This window comes from Anolis carolinensis, unplaced genomic scaffold, assembly GCF_035594765.1.
Source record: "Anolis carolinensis isolate JA03-04 unplaced genomic scaffold, rAnoCar3.1.pri scaffold_8, whole genome shotgun sequence".
Classification (NCBI taxonomy): domain Eukaryota; kingdom Metazoa; phylum Chordata; class Lepidosauria; order Squamata; family Dactyloidae; genus Anolis; species Anolis carolinensis.
The window spans coordinates 8,864,757-8,887,684 of record NW_026943819.1 but is presented as its reverse complement, the minus strand read 5'-3'; the positions used below and the strand labels follow the sequence as shown (position 1 = coordinate 8,887,684).

At 42.4% G+C, this 22,928-nt stretch overlaps 1 protein-coding gene across 2 annotated transcripts in view; it reads right to left on the bottom strand.

Annotated features, from left to right (window-relative positions):
* Window positions 1–22,928, bottom strand: part of r3hcc1 (R3H domain and coiled-coil containing 1) — a 25,684-nt gene extending 2,756 nt beyond the window's left edge. Inside the window, exons 1-7 of one of the 2 annotated variants that reach the window (XM_062961286.1) lie at window positions 22,688–22,928; window positions 9,690–9,819; window positions 7,583–7,720; window positions 3,410–4,808; window positions 1,391–1,563; window positions 733–803; window positions 249–344 (exon numbers count right to left, since the gene is read on the bottom strand). In XM_062961286.1, the coding sequence (XP_062817356.1) occupies window positions 249–344; window positions 733–803; window positions 1,391–1,563; window positions 3,410–4,808; window positions 7,583–7,720; window positions 9,690–9,819; window positions 22,688–22,913 (2,233 nt within the window). In that variant the 5' untranslated portion in view covers window positions 22,914–22,928. Of the gene's footprint in view, window positions 1–248; window positions 345–732; window positions 804–1,390; window positions 1,564–3,409; window positions 4,809–7,582; window positions 7,721–9,689; window positions 9,820–20,969; window positions 21,093–22,687 lie in introns of those variants that run through there. The other variant, XM_062961287.1, reaches the window with a different exon arrangement.

Below are 22,928 nucleotides of genomic sequence, written 5' to 3'. Positions count from 1 at the left end.
TGAAGTGGCCAGCTTCTGGTCAAAGGAAATTTAGTATAATGCCAAGTTTTTCTCTTTGTTTGTGGTTTGTCTATACATTATATAGAATTAGCTTCTGACACAATAAATAAATAATAAATACATTTCTGTTATTCTGAAGGGCACACTGTCTTCCATTGAGCCCTGATGGGTCAATTTCCATCCCCATTTTTTTGCCAAACCCAACCCTCTCCCATCACAAGGAACATATTTACACAATTATTTCTTACTTGGCCGCTGAAGTGCTTTGATTTTGGACTGTCTCGTACCATGGATTAGAGGCCGGACCTTTAAGGAGGTATAACCCTGTTCCAGTGCTTGAGATGCTTGAGAGAGAAAAAAAGGAAAATGCCATGTGTATGGGGGAGAGATATAGAGCAAAAAGAAAATAATTTGCACCATGTGAATAAAATTCTTCACAATTGTCTTGCAATGCCCAACGCATGGGGTTAGCCAGACACTTCATGCACATGTTCACCCACAAATGCACACACACACATAAAAAGATAGGTTTTCACTCTGATCCAGCCTGTCTGTTCAGATAGGTATCAAGTGGTGGACTATGGAAAAGCTCCCAACAGGATTGATAGGCCAGAATGCCTTAAGGTAAATCTATCACAGGCATTTCTTGGGGAGATCTCTTCAGAGGGGATTTACCTTTGCCTTTGATGCCCATCTACACACAGCAGCTATTGCAAAAGGAGCAAAACTTACCTGCTGCCAAACTGGAGAAGATACCGAGAGCATGCGTGTCATCGACCCACTGCAGCTTAAATCCACTCTCTCTAAAATGAAACACAAAAATTGTCTACCATGTCAAACTACACAGAAAGGCCATTGAAATCCACAAGAATGTGGATGATTTCAACATGAAAATGAACAAAATCTGACTACCTGTATTTTAAAAAATCTAAAATCAGGACAGTAAATAAAGAACACTTAAAAGACAGGGGAATTCCAGATAAGAAACAATCGGGGCCAGTTAACACCTCCCAACAAAGGATTCCCCTAAGCAAGACGCAACCAGGCTTTGAAGCTGCAAGGCTATTCAGTGCTAATCAAGGTAGCCAACTGCAACATTCACACTTACCTCAAGCAGACAGGAGTTCTTTCTCCCACCCTGGACATTATTTCACAGATATATAAACCCCACTTGCCTAGTTTCCAACAGATCTCACAATCTCTGAGGATGCCTGCCATAGATGTGGGCAAAACGTCAGGAGAGAATGCTTCTGGAACATGGCCAGACAGCCGGGAAAACTCACAACAATCCACTGTTAAAGTATTGGTTCCTATAACATTTTAATTTACAAGGAGAAAAATATTCTGAAATTTCCTGCAACTAGACTGGAAAAGAAAGTCAGCTACTTACTGAAACTCTGCAAAGACCTCCAGGAGGTGGTCCGTTTTTAGTGAGGGAGAAAAATCATAGATCTCGAGCACATGTCCAAAATCTCCTTCGTTGATCTGTGCCTCCCCATAGCTAGAATAATCAAACTGGATTTTCTCAATGCTTATGTCCTTTATGGTCAAATAATTTGTGATCTGGAAAAGAGGGGGGGGATAGATAGTTGCATTTACAACGAGAAATATTACCATTTGGCATGACAATTTCCAGAATCCTCCAGCCACCGCGGATTATTCTAATCTATAACTCCCAGAAGTTCTTTATACAAATAGCCAGCCACTGTCAGAAGGGAGAATTTCATATATGTCGACGATCATGCCATCACCGCTCAAGCATGGAGATTTGAAATGGTTGAACAGAAGTTCTCCGAAGCTTTATATGTTTTTACTGCCTATTACAGAAAAAACCAGCTGATTCCTAATCCACCTAAAACAAAGACATGTGCTTTTCATCTGAAGAACAGGAAAGCATCTTGAGCCATGAAGATTACGTGGGAAGAAATCCCACTGGAGCATTGCAGCACACCAAAATACCTGGGAGTTTCTCTGAACCTACAAAAAGCACTACTTCAATATCAAGCAAAAAGTGGGTGCTAGAAATAATACACAAACTGGAGATGACAACCAGATACAGTTGTCGCACCTCAGCACTGGTTCACCTTGCACCAACACACAAACTACCACAGCAGGCTTAAATCTTTTCAGTTTATTGAAGTAAGATAGCAAAACTTAGACTTAAATCTTAAATCTTTTTAAATTTTTAAAAATCTTTTCAGTTTATTGAAGTAAGATAGCAAAACTTTGGAGCCCCGGTGGCAAAGTGCGTTAAAGCACTGAGCTGGAGACTGAAAGGTCCCAGGTTCAAACCCCGGGAGCGGCGTGAGCGACCACTGTTAGCTTCAGCTTCTGCCAACCTAGCAGTTCGAAAACATGCCAATGTGAGTAGATCAATAGGTACTGCTCCGGCGGGAAGGTAACAATGCTCCATGCAGTCATGCCAGCCACATGACCTTGGAGGTGTCTACGGACAACGCCGGCTCTTCGGCTTAGAAATGGAGATGAGCACCAACCCCCAGAGTCAGACATGACTGGACTTAACGTCAGGGGAAAACCTTTACCTACCTTCAATGATTTCGTAGATTTTAGTCCAAAATCCCAAAAATAGCACAGTAAATCCAAGGTAACAGGAATACATGAGCTTCAAAAGTAATCCAAACACGGATTCTAGGCATGAGACGAGGCAAGAGTTGATTCTACAAAAGCGAGGTTGCTCTGACTGGAATCTTTCCCAAATTACATCTCTTTTAACCCTCCTTGCAAAACAGAAACACATTCTTGTGCACTCTTGTTTCTCCGCGTCTGTCTGCTATTCTCACACTACGACGGAGGCCTGACCTCAACTTTAATCTGGAATCTCTGTCTAACAAGCATTCATCCCCCTCACTCCCATCTGAGCCCTTATCTTTGCTCGACAGAACTTTCCACATTCCCTTCCGTCTGTTTTCCCAAGCCATCCTCAGCTCCCGAATCCACCTGCCTTTCTGAGTCAACAGCATTCCCTGGGACAAACTGCAGCTCCACATTTCCTGGAACAAACTGCTGTTCCCCAAATCCCCTTTCACCATCATCAGACTGAACCACAACAACAGTAAAGACATCTGCCCTTGCAGGACGTGGAAATCTCTCATTTGTCACCTTTAAGCTGAAGTCGACTTAATTGCAGTTAATAACATGTGCCCACCCTTTAACATGTCCAGAGATCAACTGAAGAGATATTCCCCCAGCTATAAAATAATCTCAAATTGTCCTTAAAGCATAAAGCAGATTAACCAAAGATGACAAAGAGAATCATTGCAACGACAATGGCTCCCCTATCACCACCTTTGCAGTTGTCCACCTCCTGCCTTAAATCTTGAGGCCTGTAGTGCCGTACCGTATCTTGAAGTCTCCCTCTTAGAAACCAAGCAGCAAATGAAGTTTTTACCTCTTGCAAGAGCTCAGCACCGCAGTCCTCCTCAAAGATGCTGCTGTCCTTTTCTTCCACCACAGAGCTCCCGAGGCCTGTGTCCCCAGAAGACAGTTCCAGCCCAGGCCACCGATTTCCTCCCAGGTCTAGTGTGTCTCTCTGCTGGTTGTCAAGAACCCAGCCGCCTTTGCCATATTCACAAACAGAGGTATTTAGATAAGGTGAGACTGGAGAATCCGACACAGTTGGATCTTTGCAGCTTCTCTGTCCAAGGGAGGATGTCCACCCGGGAACATGGAAACCAGTTCTGTTTTGATCCCCAATGTCTCTACAGGACTCAGTCTGTCTACACTGGAACAAAGAGGCATCGGAGCAGATTTTCATTGGGGTTCCCGAAGCTGGCATTTCCGAATTGCACTGCGACACAGCGTCATCTGTCGTGCCCTGTTCCAGAGAAGGTGGCGCCTGGGTCTCCTCTTCCATTCCACTGACAGTATCTTCAACGATGCATGGAGCAATAATAGGATTTGGCAAAATGGTATCTCCAATATGCCCTTCACAGTCTTCTGGCAGGGATGGGAAGGTGCCACTTTCCAAAATAGAGGAATCCGAACAGCTCTTTCCCTGGTCTTCTAGAATTGATATCTTCATGCTCAACTCTACAGTAGTGGTCTCTGGAAGTAGACTGTCTTGTTCTCCCAGCGATGGTAGCTGCCCACTTTCTCTTGGAACTACATTTGCAGGACTCTCCTCTTTCTGGCCTTCCTGGAAGTCTGACTGTTCACAGCATTCAGGTTCTACAGTATCCCTGCCACCTGTAGATGGGCTCAGTGTTGCATCCAAGGTTTGGCTGGCTTCTAAGGTGAAGGTAGCTGGCTCATCATGAGGCTGGGTGACATCTTCCGGCAGACTGGGTGGACTTTCCATCAGAGAAGAACTTGGGCACTTTGCCTCTCCTTTTCCACTCTTCATATCAGACTCTGAAGTAGTTGTAGACATCTCTTGGGGGATTTCAGGCTCTGCATGTTCCACATCAGGACCAGGTAACTTGTCGGACTCAATAATCCTATCACTTCCGTTGATCACGTTTGATCTCTGAATGTCATACTCAGTTGTCCCAAAGCCACTAGACTCACTTCCAGATATTTCAGGAAGCTCTTCCTTTTGCAAGCCCTCGGGGTTCTTCCTCATGGCCCTGGGGACATACAGAGCTCGGTCCGGCTTCTTCCGGGGCTGTCTCCGTCCCCGGCCGTTTCCCCTCCGCGCTTGAGAGCCATCGGCCAGGGCTTCCACGTGCCGTGGGCCCCCCCTTGGGCCTCCTCTTGACCGGCCTCCTCTGTTCTTTGAATGGGGAGGATGACTTGAGGTGGAGGTGCTTCCATGGGAGCCATCTCGGTCCTCTGGCTCATCTGGTAACCTAACTCCAAGAAAGAAAGGAACTGTCAAGAAAGAGATAATTCAATATGCGGATTCCAAAACAAGAGCCTTCATCACCAGGAGTCCATTGGTGCCTAAACCCACTACAAATTGAACATCCTTTATTTAGATTTCAAAGATCCAAAATCCCAAAATTATCCATGTGCGCGGCTGAGGAAGTGATAGCTTCCCTTTCTGTTGGTTCTATATTAATAAGCTTTGTTTCATGCACACAATTATTACAAATATTGTGCATAAAGTGAACATCAGGCTATATACATAAGGGGTTTATGAAACATAAAGAATTTTGGGCTTTGACTTGGGCCACATCTCCAAGATATCTCATTATGTACATACAGAACATATACAAATATAAGTACAGTAGAGCCTTACTTATCCAACATAAACGGGCTGGCAGAACGTTGGATAAGTAAATATGTTGGATAATAAGGAGGCATTAAGGAAAAGCCTATTAAACATCAATTTATTTATTTATTATTTAAACTTATATGTCGCCACTCCCCTAGGGCTCGGGGCGGCTTACAAGAAAGGCCAAAATCTAACAATTTAAAAACATCATAAAAACACTCCCCCAGGAGTTATGATTTTACAAAATAAGGTTATGATTTTACAAATTAAGCACCAAAACATCATGTTATACAACAAATTTGGCAGAAAAAGTAGTTCAATACAAAACAATGCTATGTAGTAATTACTGTATTTACGAATTTAGCACCAAAATATCACGATTTATTGAAAACATCGACTACAAAAATGTGTTGGATAATCCAGAACGTTGGATAAGCAAGTGTTGGATAAGTGAGACTCTGCTGTATTCTAAAAAGGTGAAAATAATCCAAAATCCAAAACATTTCTGGTTCCAAGCATTTTGAATATGGGAAGTTGAACCTGCACATGTTTACTCACAAACATGTTTACTCCCACAGAGTTCCAGTGATTTACTCCATGCATATAGTCTTTATTCTTCATGTAAATACACACACACACACACACACACACACAGCCTTTATTGGCATACAACAACAAGATCACAGCACAGGCACATATAAGAGGAAGTCACAGATAAAAAAAGAATAATTAAGAATTTACTAATTTCAAGAATAAAATATGCAACAGACTCACAAAAGAATATATCAGAGTTGTTCAGGAGATATAGAATTTTATAACAAGCTTGCCATTGAAAACACTGAAAAAATTGAATTCCTGTATTTCACTCATATATTATCATATTTGGGCCAACAAAGAAAGAATGGTGAAGTGTTTCAACAGAAACCAACTCATAAGAATAAACCCTTTTGGAACATTCCAAGTTTTTAGATCTCCAATTCAAAACAGCTGATAGCAATACATTGCATCTTGCAGTCGCCAAAGCTCTCCTCTGGGTGGGATTAATCAAAATGTGAAGATATCCTGTCATGGAATTAATGATGTGGTAGGGGAACATGTAAACACATCAAACAATAAGTGTCAAAGACAGAACGCCACAAGATTCAAAGTAACAGAGTTTATTAGATTACAGAACTCAAAAATGCCCGTAAAAACACAAGGGCCAGGCAGTTTTTTGCCTTTAGTAGCAAAAAGGGACAAAAGTAAATGTTCAAAAGATAAACCGGATTAAACCGGAGTTTAATCCGGGTAAAAACAAACTGCTTGCTTCAGCCTAGGTATTAACAGAACAAAAGCCAAGGAACAAAAGATACAAAGAATGCAACTAATTGGCAGCAGATTCCTCTCTGCTGCCAGCACTGTGCTTAGAGTAACTTGCGTCGCTCCCACACACACACAGTAGACAGGATCTCCAACACGAGCAATTCAGCCAAGGATTGCAGAAGTAGAGTAGACCAGTTCCGTTCCGTAGATCAAAGCCAGAAGCAGACGTTTGTAGTTTTTCCAAGTCCAAGAAGGGGGGAAGACAAGCCGTGGTCAGTTCAGTCCGGGTTCTCAAAGCAGGAGATGGCGTCCGTCAGAAAGACGACGGAAGGTCAAGCTAATAAGAGTAAGCACAGGTTTGCACAAACAAATGCCCACACAATCCCTCCCGCCGTCTGACCTTGGATTCCAATCAACTTACGTCTCAGCACAGGAAAGCACACAAGTCTTCAGGGAAGCGTCCCACACACACACGGATCCCAAGCGTTTGCCCAGATTACCTTGCCCGACGCAATTTGCAATTGCTCCCAAGCCCCATTTTATGCCAGTTACAAATCTTCATCACTGTCAGCTGTCCTCCTTAACCCGGGCGTTTCCTCATCACTTTCCTCGTCAGAGCTGGAACACCTCTGACTACGCCCAACAGCATCTCCAGCTGTGGATCCCGTCCCATCCCTCCAGCTAAGCCATGGGTCTAATCCTGAAGGTCCCCATTCATCTTCTGTCCCATCATGGCCAGTGGCACCCAATTCCTCCCTTACCCGAGTCCAATCCATCTCATCCTCCTCTGAGCTAACCAGCCCCTCCTCCATTCTCTCCGTAAACCCTTCGAAAGATTCTTCGTCAGATGGTGCTGCAAATATGTCTCGCAGTCTTTTTCTCTCTCGCTCCTCGAGAGTATCTGACTCCCGAGGAGTCTTACGCCCACGTCTGTCAGTAACAGAGCCATGAGGCTCAATCATAACAATAAGAACGTCTCTTCCATTTCACACCCCAGTTCCCAAAAAGGCTCATGAAACAGAGAAAACTGGGGAGAGGTAGAGTTGAATTCTGGCACTGAAAACAAGGCTTTCTTTCACAGGGATTGGGGAGGGGGATTCCCACCTTATGGCCGAGTGGCAGACCACCGTCCTCCGCCTCCATCCTTCTCCCACAGAGAAGCTGCTCAGATGGTCAACATCGTCAACAGTCCGGTGGATCAGGTACCGGAGGCGACTGGACAAGGGAGGAAACAATAGGACCCTGGAAAAGGGCACAAAGAACCAGAGAGTCACAATCAACCAGACAAATAATATAACCATGCCACCACATATGGTGGCCACTGGGCAGCCATAGCTTGTCTGATCTTTTTTTATTAATAACCCTTGCCATACTAAGTGCATTCTGATTTTGTTTGGTCACACAACAGTACATTTTGAAAGGAGACAAACAATGAAATGTACACTAACTGGGATGAGTAGGAGGGAATGGAACCTGCCTTGACTCAAAACTTTATAGCAATTGTATAAGAGACAATGTAATTCAGTGCTGTGTTATTTTGACTGATCAACTAATCAGCTACCCTGTTTCCCCTAAAATAAGACATCCCCAGAAAATAAGACCTAATAGAAGTTTTGCTGAATTACTAAATATAAGGCCTCCCCTGAAAGTAAGACCTAGCAAAGGTTTTGTTTGGAAGCATGACCGCCAAAGAGAACACCAGAGCATGTAGGATCGGTAAATGTACATACCATAGAGTGTTGTACATGGAAATATTGGTAGTAACAAGAAATTCTTGATAGGATTCACAGTTTGTCTGGTTATGCTGGTTTGCGATGACAACTACTGTACAGTCTATAAATGTTCATTTTTCTTGTCCAACAATAAATGTGAATTCTTCTTCATGGAAAAATAAGACATCCCCTGAAAATAAGACCTAGAGCATCTTTGGGAGCAAAAATTAATATAAGACATTGTCTTATTTTCAGGGAAACACAGTAAGCAAGTTTAAAGTGTGAACAAAAAGATGCCTAATGTGTTGTCGAAGGCTTTCATGGCCGGGATCACAGGGTTGTTGTATGTTTTCTGGGCTGTATGGCCATGTTCCAGAAGTATTCTCTCCTGACGTTTCGCCCACATCTATGGCAGGCATTCTCAGTGGTTGTGAGTTTCTCCATACCTCACAACCTCTGAGGATGCCTGCCATAGATGTGGGCGAAACATCAGGAAAGAATACTTCTAGAACATGGCCATACAGCCCGGAAAACATACAACAACCCCAAAAAGATGCCTATCAGACTGCTTTCCCAATAACTTGATAATAGACCCAGACATGCTGCCTAAACATGCTGTCCCGTCCTAAATTTATAGAACCATAGTTTCCAAGTTCAGGGAAGTAGTAGCTCCACCATACTGTACATTGGGGCCGGGCTGTGGCGTAGGCTGGTAAGCAGCCAGCTGCAATAAATCACTCTGACCAAGAGGTCATGAGTTCGAGGCCAGCCCGTGGTGGGGTGAGCACCCGAGAATTAAAAATAAAAAATAGCCCTTGCTCGTTGCTGACCTAGCAACCCGAAAGATAGTTGCATCTAACAAGTAGGAAATTAAGGTACCACTATAAAGTGGGGAGGCTAATTTAACTAATTTATGACTCCATAAAAATCATCCATTGGAAGTTGTAATGAGGAAGTGCCATCGCAGTGGATGATGAAGCAGCTGCTCCCCCTGTGGCCGGAATTGAACATCCCCTCAGGAGAAGGTTAAATTGCCTCTGCGTCTGTCTCGGTCTTGTTCTATGTGTATGGCATTGAATGTTTGCCTTATATGTATACATTGTGATCCGCCCTGAATCCCCTTTGGGGTGAGAAGAACAGAATATAAATACTGTAAATAAATAAATAAATAAATACATGCATTGCTCAGGATTCAATGACTAGGATTTGAACTCTAGTCGTATTTCAATGCTCAAATCTCTAATAAATAGCTTAAAGAAAACCAAATGGTCCTGCTCATTTCCCATACAAAGAACCTGAAATTCCAAGATTTAAGAGTGCTTAAAAGAGTGTTGGTTCTGGCTGCTGGGTTTAACCACCATCATGAGCTGCACCTAAAGTGGCCAGAAGTTGGCAACAGGATCCCAGGTAGGATCCAGAACGAGCTGACAAGTGGCAAAGAACCTCAAGCCCTCGGTTTTCGTGATGGGGAAGTCGCACCAGTTTGCGCTTTCTCTTACTTCTCCAGCTGGTTCTGAAGCAAGAAGTGGTCCAGCTCCTCAATGATCTTGTTGACGAAGTCATTCTCCATGGGAGAGAGGAAGACCCCGTCTAAGCAATGCAGCGCCAGGGTGACGGTGGGGGGGAGGCCTACCAAGAGGAAACAAAGAAGTCACTTCCTCAGCCAAACTAAAAAAAGAAGACCATCTATGATGCATATAATCCCCTTTAAAATGAGTTCTTTAGGTCAGTAAAGGAATGCTGTTCTCAAAAGGTTTGTTATGTTAAGAGCGATGATACAGTCTTCTTGAAGAAATTTTTTAAGATCATGTCAGGGGCTGCTGTGATTTTATGTTTTTATGGATTTAATTTGAATTGTTCATAATACAATAGAGTCTCACTTATCCAACATCCGCTTATCCAACGTTCTGGATTATCCAACGCATTTTTGTAGTCAATATTTTCAATACATTGTGATATTTTGATGCTAAATTTGTAAATACAGTAATTAGGTAAAGGTAAAGGTTTTCCCCTGACGTTAAGTCCAGTCATGTCTGACTCTGGGGGTTGGTGCTCATCTCCATTTCTAAGCCGAAGAGCCGGCGTTGTCCGTAGACACCTCCAAGGTCATGTGGCCGCATGACTGCATAGAGCGCCATTATACAGTAATTACTACGTAGCATTACTACCTATTGAACTACTTTTTCTGTCAAATTTGTTGTATAACATGATGTTTTGGTGCTTAATTTGTAAAATCATAACCTAATCCAAACTCAAAAGAATTTTTTTTTAAAAAAAACCCGAACACTTCTGATCTCGGGCGTTTTAGATATGGGATACTTAACCTGTATCTTAATAGGCATATAGGAAAATAATTTTTCATTCAAGAGAATTACAGTTACCAGACAAAGTATATAAATATATATATTTAAAAAGATACACTTTGCATTTCGTATTTTACACAAATGTCTAATAGGCTTCTCCTTAATATCTCCTTATTATCCAACATATTCGCTTATCCAACGTTCTGCCGGCCCGTTTATGTTGGATAAGTGAGACTCTACTGTACTAATGATGTTTAATGCTGTATTAATATTTGTATATTTGTATATTTTAAATTGTATGCTGATGTTTTTATGTTAAGCAATTTTGAGTATCCTGTGGGAGAAATAAAGTGGTGTACAGTAGAGTCTCGCTTATCCAACATAAATGGGCCGGCAGAACGTTGGATAAGTGAAAATGTTGGATAATAAGGAGGGATTGAGGAAAAGCCTATTAAACATCAAATTACATTGTGATTTTACAAGTTAAGCACCAAAATATGTTTTATAACAAATCAACAGAAAAAGCAATTCAATACATGATAACGTAATGTAGTAATTACTGTATTTACAAATTTAGCACCAAAATATCGCAATGTATTGAAAACATTGACTACGAAAAACATTGGCTACTAAAAGGCCGACTGCGTTGGATAATACAAAACGTTGGATAAGTGGAAGTTGGATAAGTGAGACTCTACTGTATTATTATTATTAAGAAATCATTTCTAAATACTGTATATTCTATAATAATAATAATAATAATAATAATAATAAATGGCACAGTCCTAAACACTTGGGAAGTGTTCGACTTGTGATTTTGTGATACGAAATCCAGAATATATATCTTGTTTGCTGTGTCATACTATGTCTTTGTGTCATTATAATAATAGTACAGTAGAGTCTCACATAAACGGGCCGGCACAATGTTGGATAAGCGAATATGTTGGATAATAAGGAGGCATTAAGGAAAAGCCTATTAAACCTCAAATTAGGTTATGATTTTACAAATTAAGCACCAAAACATCATGTTATACAACAAATTTGACAGAAAAAGTAGTTCAATACGCTATGTAGAAATTTCTGTATTTACGAATTTAGCACCAAAATATCATGATGTATTGAAAACATTGACTACAAAAATGCGTTGGATAATCTAGAACAGGGGTCCTCAAACTTTTTAAGGGTCCACTACCCTTCAGACTGTGGAGGGGCCGAATTATCATTTGGAAAAAAAACCGAACAAATGTCTTATTTGTAGTGCAAAATAACAACAACAACAATGAAACAATACAATATTTCAAAATGAAAACAATTGTAACCAGCATAAACCTATCAGGATTTCAATGGGAAGTGTGGGCCTGCTTCTGCCCAATGAGATAGTCAAGTTAATTAGGATTGTTGTTGTGTGCCTTCAAGTCATTTCAGATTTTGGGCGAGCCTAAGTCTAAAATTATTTATTCATTCATTTACTACATTTATTTATTACATTTATATTCCGCCCTTCTCACCCTGAAGGGGACTCAGAGCAGCTCTATGTACATACAATATATTATATTATTAGCATAGCACAATATTAGCATTATATATTACTATATCGAACTATACCACTATATTGTAATATAGATAATATATAACATATAATTAATATTATTATATGGTATTTGTATTAGTATTACAGTAGAGTCTCACTTATCCAAGCTAAACGGTCCGGCAGAAGCTTGGATAAGCGAATATCTTAGATAATAAGGAGGGATTAAGGAAAAGCCTATTAAACATCAAATTAGGTTATGATTTTATAAATTAAGCAGCAAAACTTCATGTTATACAACAAATTTGACAGAAAAAGTAGTTCAATACGCAGTAATGTTATGTTGTAATTGTTGTATTTATGAATTTAGCACCAAAATATCATGATGTATTGAAAACATTGACTACAAAAATGGCTTGGATTATCCAGAGGCTTGGATAAGCGAGGCTTGGATTAGTGAGACTCTACTGTATATTGTATAACATTATAATATTATTATCAATGTTATATGTAAATACAATATATTATTTAAAATGATATAAAAATATTATATTATAAAACTGAGGGCAGGGGCCAGGTAAATGACCTTGGAGGGCTGCATCCGGCCCCCGGGCCTTAGTTTGGGGACCCCTGATCTAGAACGTTGGATAAGCGAGTGTTGGATAAGTGAGACTCTACTGTAATAGTAATAATAATGAATATACAGTATTTAGAAAAGGTTTGCCCTTGACTAATTAAGGTGATTAACTACAACATTCACACTGGCCTCCAACTGACAAGAGTTCTTCTCTCACCCTGGACCTTCCTTGCTTAGTGTCTCCATGCCTCACAACCTCTGAAGATGCCTGCCATAGATGTGGGTGAAACGTCAGGCGAGAATACTTCTAGAATATGGCCAGACAGCCCGGAAAACATGCAACAACCCAATATGAAGACCCAATCCCAATGGCAATCTGGTTCATGGGCCCAAAAAAAGGGACGAAAGGACACCCAAATGGATGGAAAGCCCCGGATCCCACCCAGCCACCCTTTCCAAGCCTTGGCAATGCATCTCCCCGCTTTGTCTCCAAAAAGGAGCACCTCCAAAAAGGCCTTGGGAAAGAGTCGGGAAAGGGTCGGGAAAGCGGGCAAACGGTCCTAAACTGCACGGCCAGGGATGGGCTTTGGGTGGGCCTTCCTTCCAGGACACTGGTTGCCTCCCCCAGGAGTGAGTGGGTTCCCACGTACCGCCAGGCCAGGCCTGCAAAGAAACCCACGCCTCCTCCGTGCGCCTGCCTCTCTCTCTCTCTCTGCGCGCCTTTGCGCAAAAGGAAAACGCGCAGCGCGCCTCTCCAGCGCCGCCGGCTGTGGCTGCGATTGCAAGCCTTGCCCTGCTTCCCTCTTCTTCCTCCCCTTCTTCCTCCTCTTCCTCTTCCTCTTCCTCTTCTCTGGGGCTGGACCAACCCCCTCCCTGCCACCCCCAACGCTCCGCCCCCGAAGCCCGTTACAAACGGGTGCAAAAGGGCGCACATGGATTGACTTTAAATCCAGTCTCTGCCTCCTGCAGAATTCTGGGGCTTGTAGTTTAGTCTGCCTTGGCCAGACAGGGCCTGGGCCTCACTCAACTAGAAACCTCAGAATCCTGCCGTTTCAAGCGCATCCATGGTCTTAGGACCCATCCAGGTAAAGGTAAAGCTTTTCTCCTGACATTAAGTCTAGTTGTATCCGTAAGTAAATGATACAGTAGAGCAGGGGTCCCCAAACTAAGGCCCGGGGGCCGGATGCGGCCCTCCAAGGCAGGGGTCCCCAAACTTTTTAAGCCAAGGGCCGGTCCACAATCCTTCAGACCAGGGGTCCCCAAACTTTTTAAGCCAAGGGCCGGTCCACAATCCTTCAGACCAGGGGTCCCCAAACTTTTTAAGCCAATGGCCGGTCAACAATCCTTCAGACCAGGGGTCCCCAAACTTTTTAAGCCAAGGGCCGGTCCACAATCCTTCAGACCAGGGGTCCCCAAACTTTTTAAGCCAAGGGCCGGTCCACAATCCTTCAGACCAGGGGTCCTCAAACTTTTTAAGCCAAGGGCCGGTCCACAATCCTTCAGACCAGGGGTCCTCAAACTTTTTAAGCCAAGGGCCGGTCCACAATCCTTCAGACCAGGGGTCCCCAAACTTTTTAAGCCAAGGGCCGGTCCACAATCCTTCAGACCAGGGGTCCCCAAACTTTTTAAGCCAATGGCCGGTCAACAATCCTTCAGACCAGGGGTCCCCAAACTTTTTAAGCCAAGGGCCGGTCCACAATCCTTCAGACCAGGGGTCCTCAAACTTTTTAAGCCAAGGGCCGGTCCACAATCCTTCAGACCAGGGGTCCCCAAACTTTTTAAGCCAAGGGCCGGTCCACAATCCTTCAGACCAGGGGTCCCCAAACTTTTTAAGCCAAGGGCCGGTCCACAATCCTTCAGACCAGGGGTCCCCAAACTTTTTAAGCCAAGGGCCGGTCCACAATCCTTCAGACCAGGGGTCCCCAAACTTTTTAAGCCAAGGGCCGGTCCACAATCCTTCAGACCAGGGGTCCCCAAACTTTTTAAGCCAAGGGCCGGTCCACAATCCTTCAGACCAGGGGTCCCCAAACTTTTTAAGCCAAGGGCCAATCCACAATCCTTCAGACCAGGGGTCCCCAAACTTTTTAAGCCAAGGGCCGGTCCACAATCCTTCAGACCAGGGGTCCCCAAACTTTTTAAGCCAAGGGCCGGTCCACAATCCTTCAGACCAGGGGTCCTCAAACTTTTTAAGCCAAGGGCCGGTCCACAATCCTTCAGACCAGGGGTCCCCAAACTTTTTAAGCCAAGGGCCGGTCCACAATCCTTCAGACCAGGGGTCCCCAAACTTTTTAAGCCAAGGGCCAATCCACAATCCTTCAGACCAGGGGTCCCCAAACTTTTTAAGCCAAGGGCCGGTCCACAATCCTTCAGACCAGGGGTCCCCAAACTTTTTAAGCCAAGGGCCGGTCCACAATCCTTCAGACCAGGGGTCCCCAAACTTTTTAAGCCAAGGGCCGGTCCACAATCCTTCAGACCAGGGGTCCCCAAACTTTTTAAGCCAAGGGCCGGTCCACAATCCTTCAGACCAGGGGTCCCCAAACTTTTTAAGCCAAGGGCCGGTCCACAATCCTTCAGACCAGGGGTCCCCAAACTTTTTAAGCCAAGGGCCGGTCCACAATCCTTCAGACCAGGGGTCCCCAAACTTTTTAAGCCAAGGGCCGGTCCACAATCCTTCAGACCAGGGGTCCCCAAACTTTTTAAGCCAAGGGCCAATCCACAATCCTTCAGACCAGGGGTCCCCAAACTTTTTAAGCCAAGGGCCGGTCCACAATCCTTCAGACCAGGGGTCCCCAAACTTTTTAAGCCAAGGGCCGGTCCACAATCCTTCAGACCAGGGGTCCTCAAACTTTTTAAGCCAAGGGCCGGTCCACAATCCTTCAGACCAGGGGTCCCCAAACTTTTTAAGCCAAGGGCCGGTCCACAATCCTTCAGACCAGGGGTCCCCAAACTTTTTAAGCCAAGGGCCAATCCACAATCCTTCAGACCAGGGGTCCCCAAACTTTTTAAGCCAAGGGCCGGTCCACAATCCTTCAGACCAGGGGTCCCCAAACTTTTTAAGCCAAGGGCCGGTCCACAATCCTTCAGACCAGGGGTCCTCAAACTTTTTAAGCCAATGGCCGGTCCACAATCCTTCAGACCAGGGGTCCCCAAACTTTTTAAGCCAATGGCCGGTCCACAATCCTTCAGACCAGGGGTCCTCAAACTTTTTAAGCCAAGGGCCGGTCCACAATCCTTCAGACCAGGGGTCCCCAAACTTTTTAAGCCAAGGGCCGGTCCACAATCCTTCAGACCAGGGGTCCCCAAACTTTTTAAGCCAAGGGCCGGTCCACAATCCTTCAGACCAGGGGTCCCCAAACTTTTTAAGCCAAGGGCCGGTCCACAATCCTTCAGACCAGGGGTCCCCAAACTTTTTAAGCCAAGGGCCAATCCACAATCCTTCAGACCAGGGGTCCCCAAACTTTTTAAGCCAAGGGCCGGTCCACAATCCTTCAGACCAGGGGTCCCCAAACTTTTTAAGCCAAGGGCCGGTCCACAATCCTTCAGACCAGGGGTCCTCAAACTTTTTAAGCCAAGGGCCGGTCCACAATCCTTCAGACCAGGGGTCCCCAAACTTTTTAAGCCAAGGGCCGGTCCACAATCCTTCAGACCAGGGGTCCCCAAACTTTTTAAGCCAAGGGCCGGTCCACAATCCTTCAGACCAGGGGTCCCCAAACTTTTGAAGCAGAGGGCCGGTCCACAATCCTTCAGACCAGGGGTCCCCAAACTTTTGAAGCAGAGGGCCGGTCCACAATCCTTCAGACCAGGGGTCCCCAAACTTTTTAAGCCAAGGGCCGGTCCACAATCCTTCAGACCAGGGGTCCCCAAACTTTTGAAGCAGAGGGCCGGTCCACAATCCTTCAGACTGTTGAGGGGCCGAATTATCATTTGAAAAAAACAAAACAAATTCCTATGCACACTGCACATATCTTATTTGTAGTGCCAAACAACAACAACAATGAAAGAACAATACAATATTTAAAAATGAAAACAATTTTAACCAACATCAACCTATCAGGATTTCAATGGAAAGTGTGGGCCTGCCACTGGCCAATGAGATAGTCAAGTTAATTAGGATTGTTGTTGTTGTGTGCCTTCAAGTCATTTCAGACTTTGGCCGAGCCTAAGTCTAAAATTAATTATTCATTTACTGCATTTATTTACTACATTTATATCCCACCCTTCTCACCCGAAGGGGACTCAGAGCAGCTGTATGTACATACAATATATTATATTATTAGCATAACACAATATTAGCATTATATATTACTATACTGAACTATACCACTATACTATACTATTATATAATATGTAATATATAACATATAATTAATATTAATATATGGTATTACTATTAGTATTATATTGTATAACATAAGATTATTATCAATATTATATGTATATACAATATATTATATTATTAAAACTGATATAAAATATTATATTATAAAACTGGGGGCGGGGGCCAGGTAAATGACCTTGGAGGGCCGCATCCGGTCCCCGGGCCTTAGTTTGGGGACCCCTGCTTCAGACTGTTGAGGGGCCGGATTATCATTTGAAAAAAATACAAACAAATTCCGATGCACACTGCATATGTCTTATTTGTAGTGCAAAAACAACAACAACAACAACAACAAGAACAATGAAAGAACAATACAATATTTAAAAATAAAAACAATTTTAACCAACATACATTCATCAGGATTTATCAGGATTTCAATGGGATTTATCAGGATTTCAATTTTGACCAACATACATTTATCAGGATTTCAATGGGAAGTGTGGTCCTGCTTCTGGCCAATGAGATAGTCAAGTTGTTGTTGTTGTTGTTGTGTGCCTTCAAGTCATTTCAGACTTTGGGTGAGCCTAAGTCTAAAATTTATTTATTATTTATTTACTGCATTTATTTACTACATTTGTATCACACGGCGACCAACAAAACAACAAAACTACAGGCTCCCCAACCTCGAAATTTGACAACACAACCCATCATCCACGCCTCAAGGTTGATACAACAAAAAGAAAAGAAAAATAAAGTCCTAATGAGAGGGAAAGGAATAATTGTTTTTATCCAATTGCTGCCAGTTAGAGGACTAATCTCTGCCCACTTAGTCTCCTAGAAACCAACTCAGCTGAGGGGACAGGCAGATTTAGGCCTCACTTAGGCTTCGTCCACAGATTATCTAATTTGCACTGGATTATATGGCAGTGTAGACTCAAGGCCCTTCCACACAGCTATATAACCCATTTATATTCTTATATTATCTGCTTGGCACTGGATTATCTTGACTCCACACTGCCATATAATGCACTTCAGTGTGCAGTCGGACACAACTGGACTTAATGTCAGGAGAAAACCTTTACCCTTTAACCTTCACTACCACCAATTCCTCAATACTTTATTTCCCATACCACCATACTTCGCCACAGCAACGCGTGGCCGGGCACAGCTAGTATATTATATTATTAGCATAGCACAATATTAGCATTATATATTACTATATTGAACTATATCACTATACTGTAATATTATTAGTAATATTATATGTAATATAGAATATATAATTAATATTATTATATGGTATTATTATTAGTGTTATATTGTATTACATTATAATATTATTATCAATATTATATGTAGATACAATATATTATATTATAAAACTGAGGGCAGGGGCCAGGTAAATGACCTTGGAGGGCCGCATCCGGCCCCCGGGCCTTAGTTTGGGGACCCCTGCTCCAAGGTCATTTACCTGGCCTCCGCGCTTAGTTTTGGACTTCGCCTCGTCCAGAGTCTGAAATGACTTGAAGGCACACAATTTTATTTATTTATTTTATTTACTGCATTTATATTCCGCCCTTCTCACCCCGAAGGGGACTCAGGGCGGATCACATTACACATATAGGCAAACATTCAATGCCTTGACATAGAACAAAGACAAGACAAATGCAGGCTCCGAGCTGGCCTCGAACTCATGACCTCTTGGTCAGAGTGATTGGTCTCAGCTGGCTGCTCTCCAGCTTGCGCCACAGCCCGGGCCAATACCAACAATCCTACTTAACTTGACTATCTCATTGGCTAGAAGCAGGCCCAGATTTCCCATTGAAATCCTGATAGGTTTATGTTGGTTAAAATTGTTTTGTTTTTTTAAAATATTGTGTTGTTCTTTCATTTACTAATACTGTGCTATGGTAATAATTGAATATATTGTGTATACATATAATATTGATACTAATATTATAATGTAATACAATATGATACTAATAATTATACGATATAATAATATTAATTATATATAATATATTAAATGTAATATTACTAATAATATTACGGTATAGAGGTATAAGACAATATAGTAATATATAATGCTAATATTGTGCTATGCCAATAATCAATATATATAAAAGAGTGATGGCATCACGGCGACCCACAAAACAACAAAACTACAGGCCCCCCAACCTCGAAATTTGACGACACAACCCATCATCCACAGCTCTAGGTTGCTAGAACAAAACGAAAAGAAAAATTAAGTCCTAATTAGAGAGAGAGGAATAATTGCTTTTATCCAATTGCTGCCAGTTAGAAGGCTAAGCTCCTCCAACTTGGTCTCCTAGCAACCCAATAAAAAATAATAAAAAACACAAAAAAAATTAAAAACACTAAAAAATTAATACAATAAAATACTATAATAACAGGAAATAACTAAAAATAATACAAAAAATAATAAAATATAATAAATAAAAAGATAACTTACAATAAAATTAATTTAAAAATACAAATAACGTCAAATAAAAATTACACAACAATTTTTAACCAATACCACCACCACTTTGCCATAGCAACGCGTGGCTGGGCACAGCTAGTATTATATATTTTATGTACATACAACTTGTAAGCCGCTCTGAGTCCTCTTCAGGGTGAGAGAGGGTGGGGTATAAATGTAGCAAATAAATAAATAGTTTGGGTTGTTGTACCTCACAACCTCTGAGGATGCCTGCCATAGATGTGGGCGAAACATCAGGAGAGAATACTTCTGGAACATGGCCACATAGCCCGAAAGACATACAACAACCCTGTGATCCTGGCCATGAAAGCCTTCAACAACAAAATAAATAGTTGTTGGTTTTTTTTTTGTTTTTTTTTTGCAGTACAAATAAGACATGTGCAGTGTGCATAGGAATTTGTTTGTATTTTTTTTCAAATGATAATTCGGACCCTCAACAGCCGGAGGGACCATGAACTGGCCCTCCACTTAAAAAGTTTGAGGACCCCTGGTATATAGGATGAAAATGGATAAAGATTGTCTCACAAAGAAATGAATATGTAAAAAGAAAACAATCCTCATGTTGGTGGTGGGAATTGTAAATGTTTTGTATGTGTACGATATGTAATTTTTGTGTTTTAAAAAATAAAAATTTGTTTAAAAAAAGTCTAGTTGTATCCAATTCTGGGGATTGATGCTCATCTCCATATCTAAGCCGAAGACCCGGCATTGTCTGTTGTCTGTAGACACCTCCAAGGCCATGTGGCCAGCATGACTGCATGGAGTGCCATTACCTTCCCGCCAGAGCAGTACCTATTGATCTACGCACATTTGCATGTTTTCAAATTGCTAGGTTGGCAGAAGCTGGGGCTAACAGCAGGAGCTCCGGATTCAAACCACTGATCTTTCGGTCAGCAAGTTCAGCCACTCAGCGGTTTAACTGGCTGTGCCGACAGGCCCTATATCCCAGGATCTGATCCCAGGTTTTCTGTTTACAGTGTTCCTTCACTTATTGCTGGGGTTAGGTTCCAGGACCACCCACAATAAGTAAAAATCCGCAAAGTAGGGACACTATATTTATTTTAATATTTATACATTATTTTAGTAGTGATACACTATTTTAAGTCTTTATCAACCAATCGTGTGTTGATAAATTGCCGCCTCCTCCTCCCGTTGCCATTTGGGCTCCTTTTCTCTCCCTTTGGCTTCTCCTTCCTCCCTTCCTTAGGCTGTAAATTGTAATTTTTATGGTTTATAATAGTCTTTTAGAGTTTATGGGAAAACCGCGAAACAGAGAATCCGCGAAAAGTGAACTGCGAAGTAGTGAGGGAACACTGTATCCCAAATTATCTGGCAGTGTGGACTCATATAATCCAGTTTAAACCTGGGATCAGATCCTGGGATATAGGGCCTGTCTGGAAGGGTCTTCTTTCCAAGCTATTTTCCTAATGGAGGAGTTAGCATTGTGACTCATTTCTGCAGCGCTTTGTTTTGGGCATCCTCAGGTCTCTAGTTGGAAGCACGTATGTCTTCGTTGATGGTGCCCATCCATCTTTTCTTTGTCTGCTCACCCGCTCACTGTCCTGCAATATCCAGTACAGCAGGTTAAGCCACCAGTTGCCGTAAATCCTGTCAATTGAGAGGTTGACAGTTCGAAGCCCAGGTCAAGGTGAGCTCCTGGCCTTTAGCCCAGCTTCTGCCTACCTACCGGTTCAAAAGCAAAATGTCAGTAGATAAATAGGTAGCGCTTAAAAACGGAGAGGTATTTTAAAGGCACCCATAAGGAAATGCCAGAAAAATGCTGGCAATTCAACCAAGGAGGAAAAGTTTGCAAAGAAAGCTCTTTGGCAGGGAAATGGAGCGACAACACCTCCCCTCCCCCCATGGCTGGAACCAAGCACACGGCTCCAAGATGCCGAAGATGGGAAATGCCTATATACCCCTATCTATGTACAGTTGTCTGTCTTGCTAGTTTATAAACAGCATTGAATGCTAGTGTACAGGGCCGTAGCCAGAAAAAAAATTCGGGAGGGGTTTTGAAAATTTCAGGGGGGGGGGGTTGAACCCCTAGCACACACCCCTCCCCGCTACAAACCTGTCAATATCTGCTTGAGATAGTGCCTGGAGGGACTCTTAATGTTTTGTGTCTCATAGACTTAGCATGGGGATTTGGTTAACCAGTTAAAATTCATGAGTAAACCAGATTTTTTTATAACCTGAAAAATTTCAGGGGGGGGGGTTGAACCCCTAAAACCACCCCCTCGCTACAGGCCTGCTGGTGTATAAACAGAGTATCAAGGCATAGCCTTGAGCCAAGGCAGATCAAATGCTGTCAAACCACATTCATTCTACAGTTATTATTAGTAATACAGTAGAGTCTCACGGGCCGGCAGAAGCTTGGATAAGTGAATATCTTGGATAATAAGGAGGGATAAAGGAAAAGCCTATTAAACATCAAATTAGGCTATGATTTTACAAATTAAGCACCAAAACATCATGTTGTACAACAAATTTGACAGAAAAAGTAGTTTAATACTCAGTAATGTTATGTTGTAATTACGAATTTAGCACCAAAATATCACGATATATTGAAAACATTGACTACAAAAATGGCTTGGATAATCCAGAAGCTTGGATAAGCGAGGCTTGGATAAGTGAGGCTCTACTGTAGTTGCAATATTAATACAGTAGAGTCTCACTTATCCAGCATAAACGGGCCGGCAGAATGTTGGATAAGCAAATATGTTGGATAATAAGGAGAGTTTAAGAAAAAGCCTATTAAACATCAAAATAGGTTATGATTTTACAAATTAAGCACCAAAACATCATGTTATACAACAAATTTGACAGAAAAAGTAGTTCAGTATGCATTAATGCTATGTTGTAATAACTGTATTTATGAATTTAGCATCAAAATATTATGATATATTGAAAACATTGACTACAAAAATGCGTTGGATAATCCAGAACGTTGGATAAGTGAGTGTTGGATTAGTGAGACTCTACTGTAGTAGTAGTAGGAGTGAAAATAGCCCTAATTAATACTAAACCCCATACTATGGTATATCATACCGCAAGGCAGGTCTGGGCAAACTTTGGCCCTCCAAGTGTTTTGGACTTCAACTCCCACAATTCCTAACAGCTGGTATTATGATTCTTATATTTGACCATAGCCATTTTTGTTAGATGAATGTACTAACCAAAGTTGTTAAAGAAATGTGACAGATGAAATGGTTGCTAAAGCTTGAGCATAAAACATGGAATTAACCCTCTTTTAACAGAAACTTACTTGATCTTGAGTCGGCAGAGGAGGATACCTTCAGCTGTTTCCTTGTTGTGTGGTTGGTTCTCTTGGAACGCTCTCCCATTCCAGAATGTCCCATTGTCTCTCTTAAAGCAGCCAGCAAGTTCACGGCCATTTGATGCCTGAGATGGAGCAGGTTATGGTGTCCACCCGCCAACATAATCTGAATCAAGGTGCAGGATATCTCAAAAATGGCACAAACTGGGTTCATGTGAGTTGTTTGGGC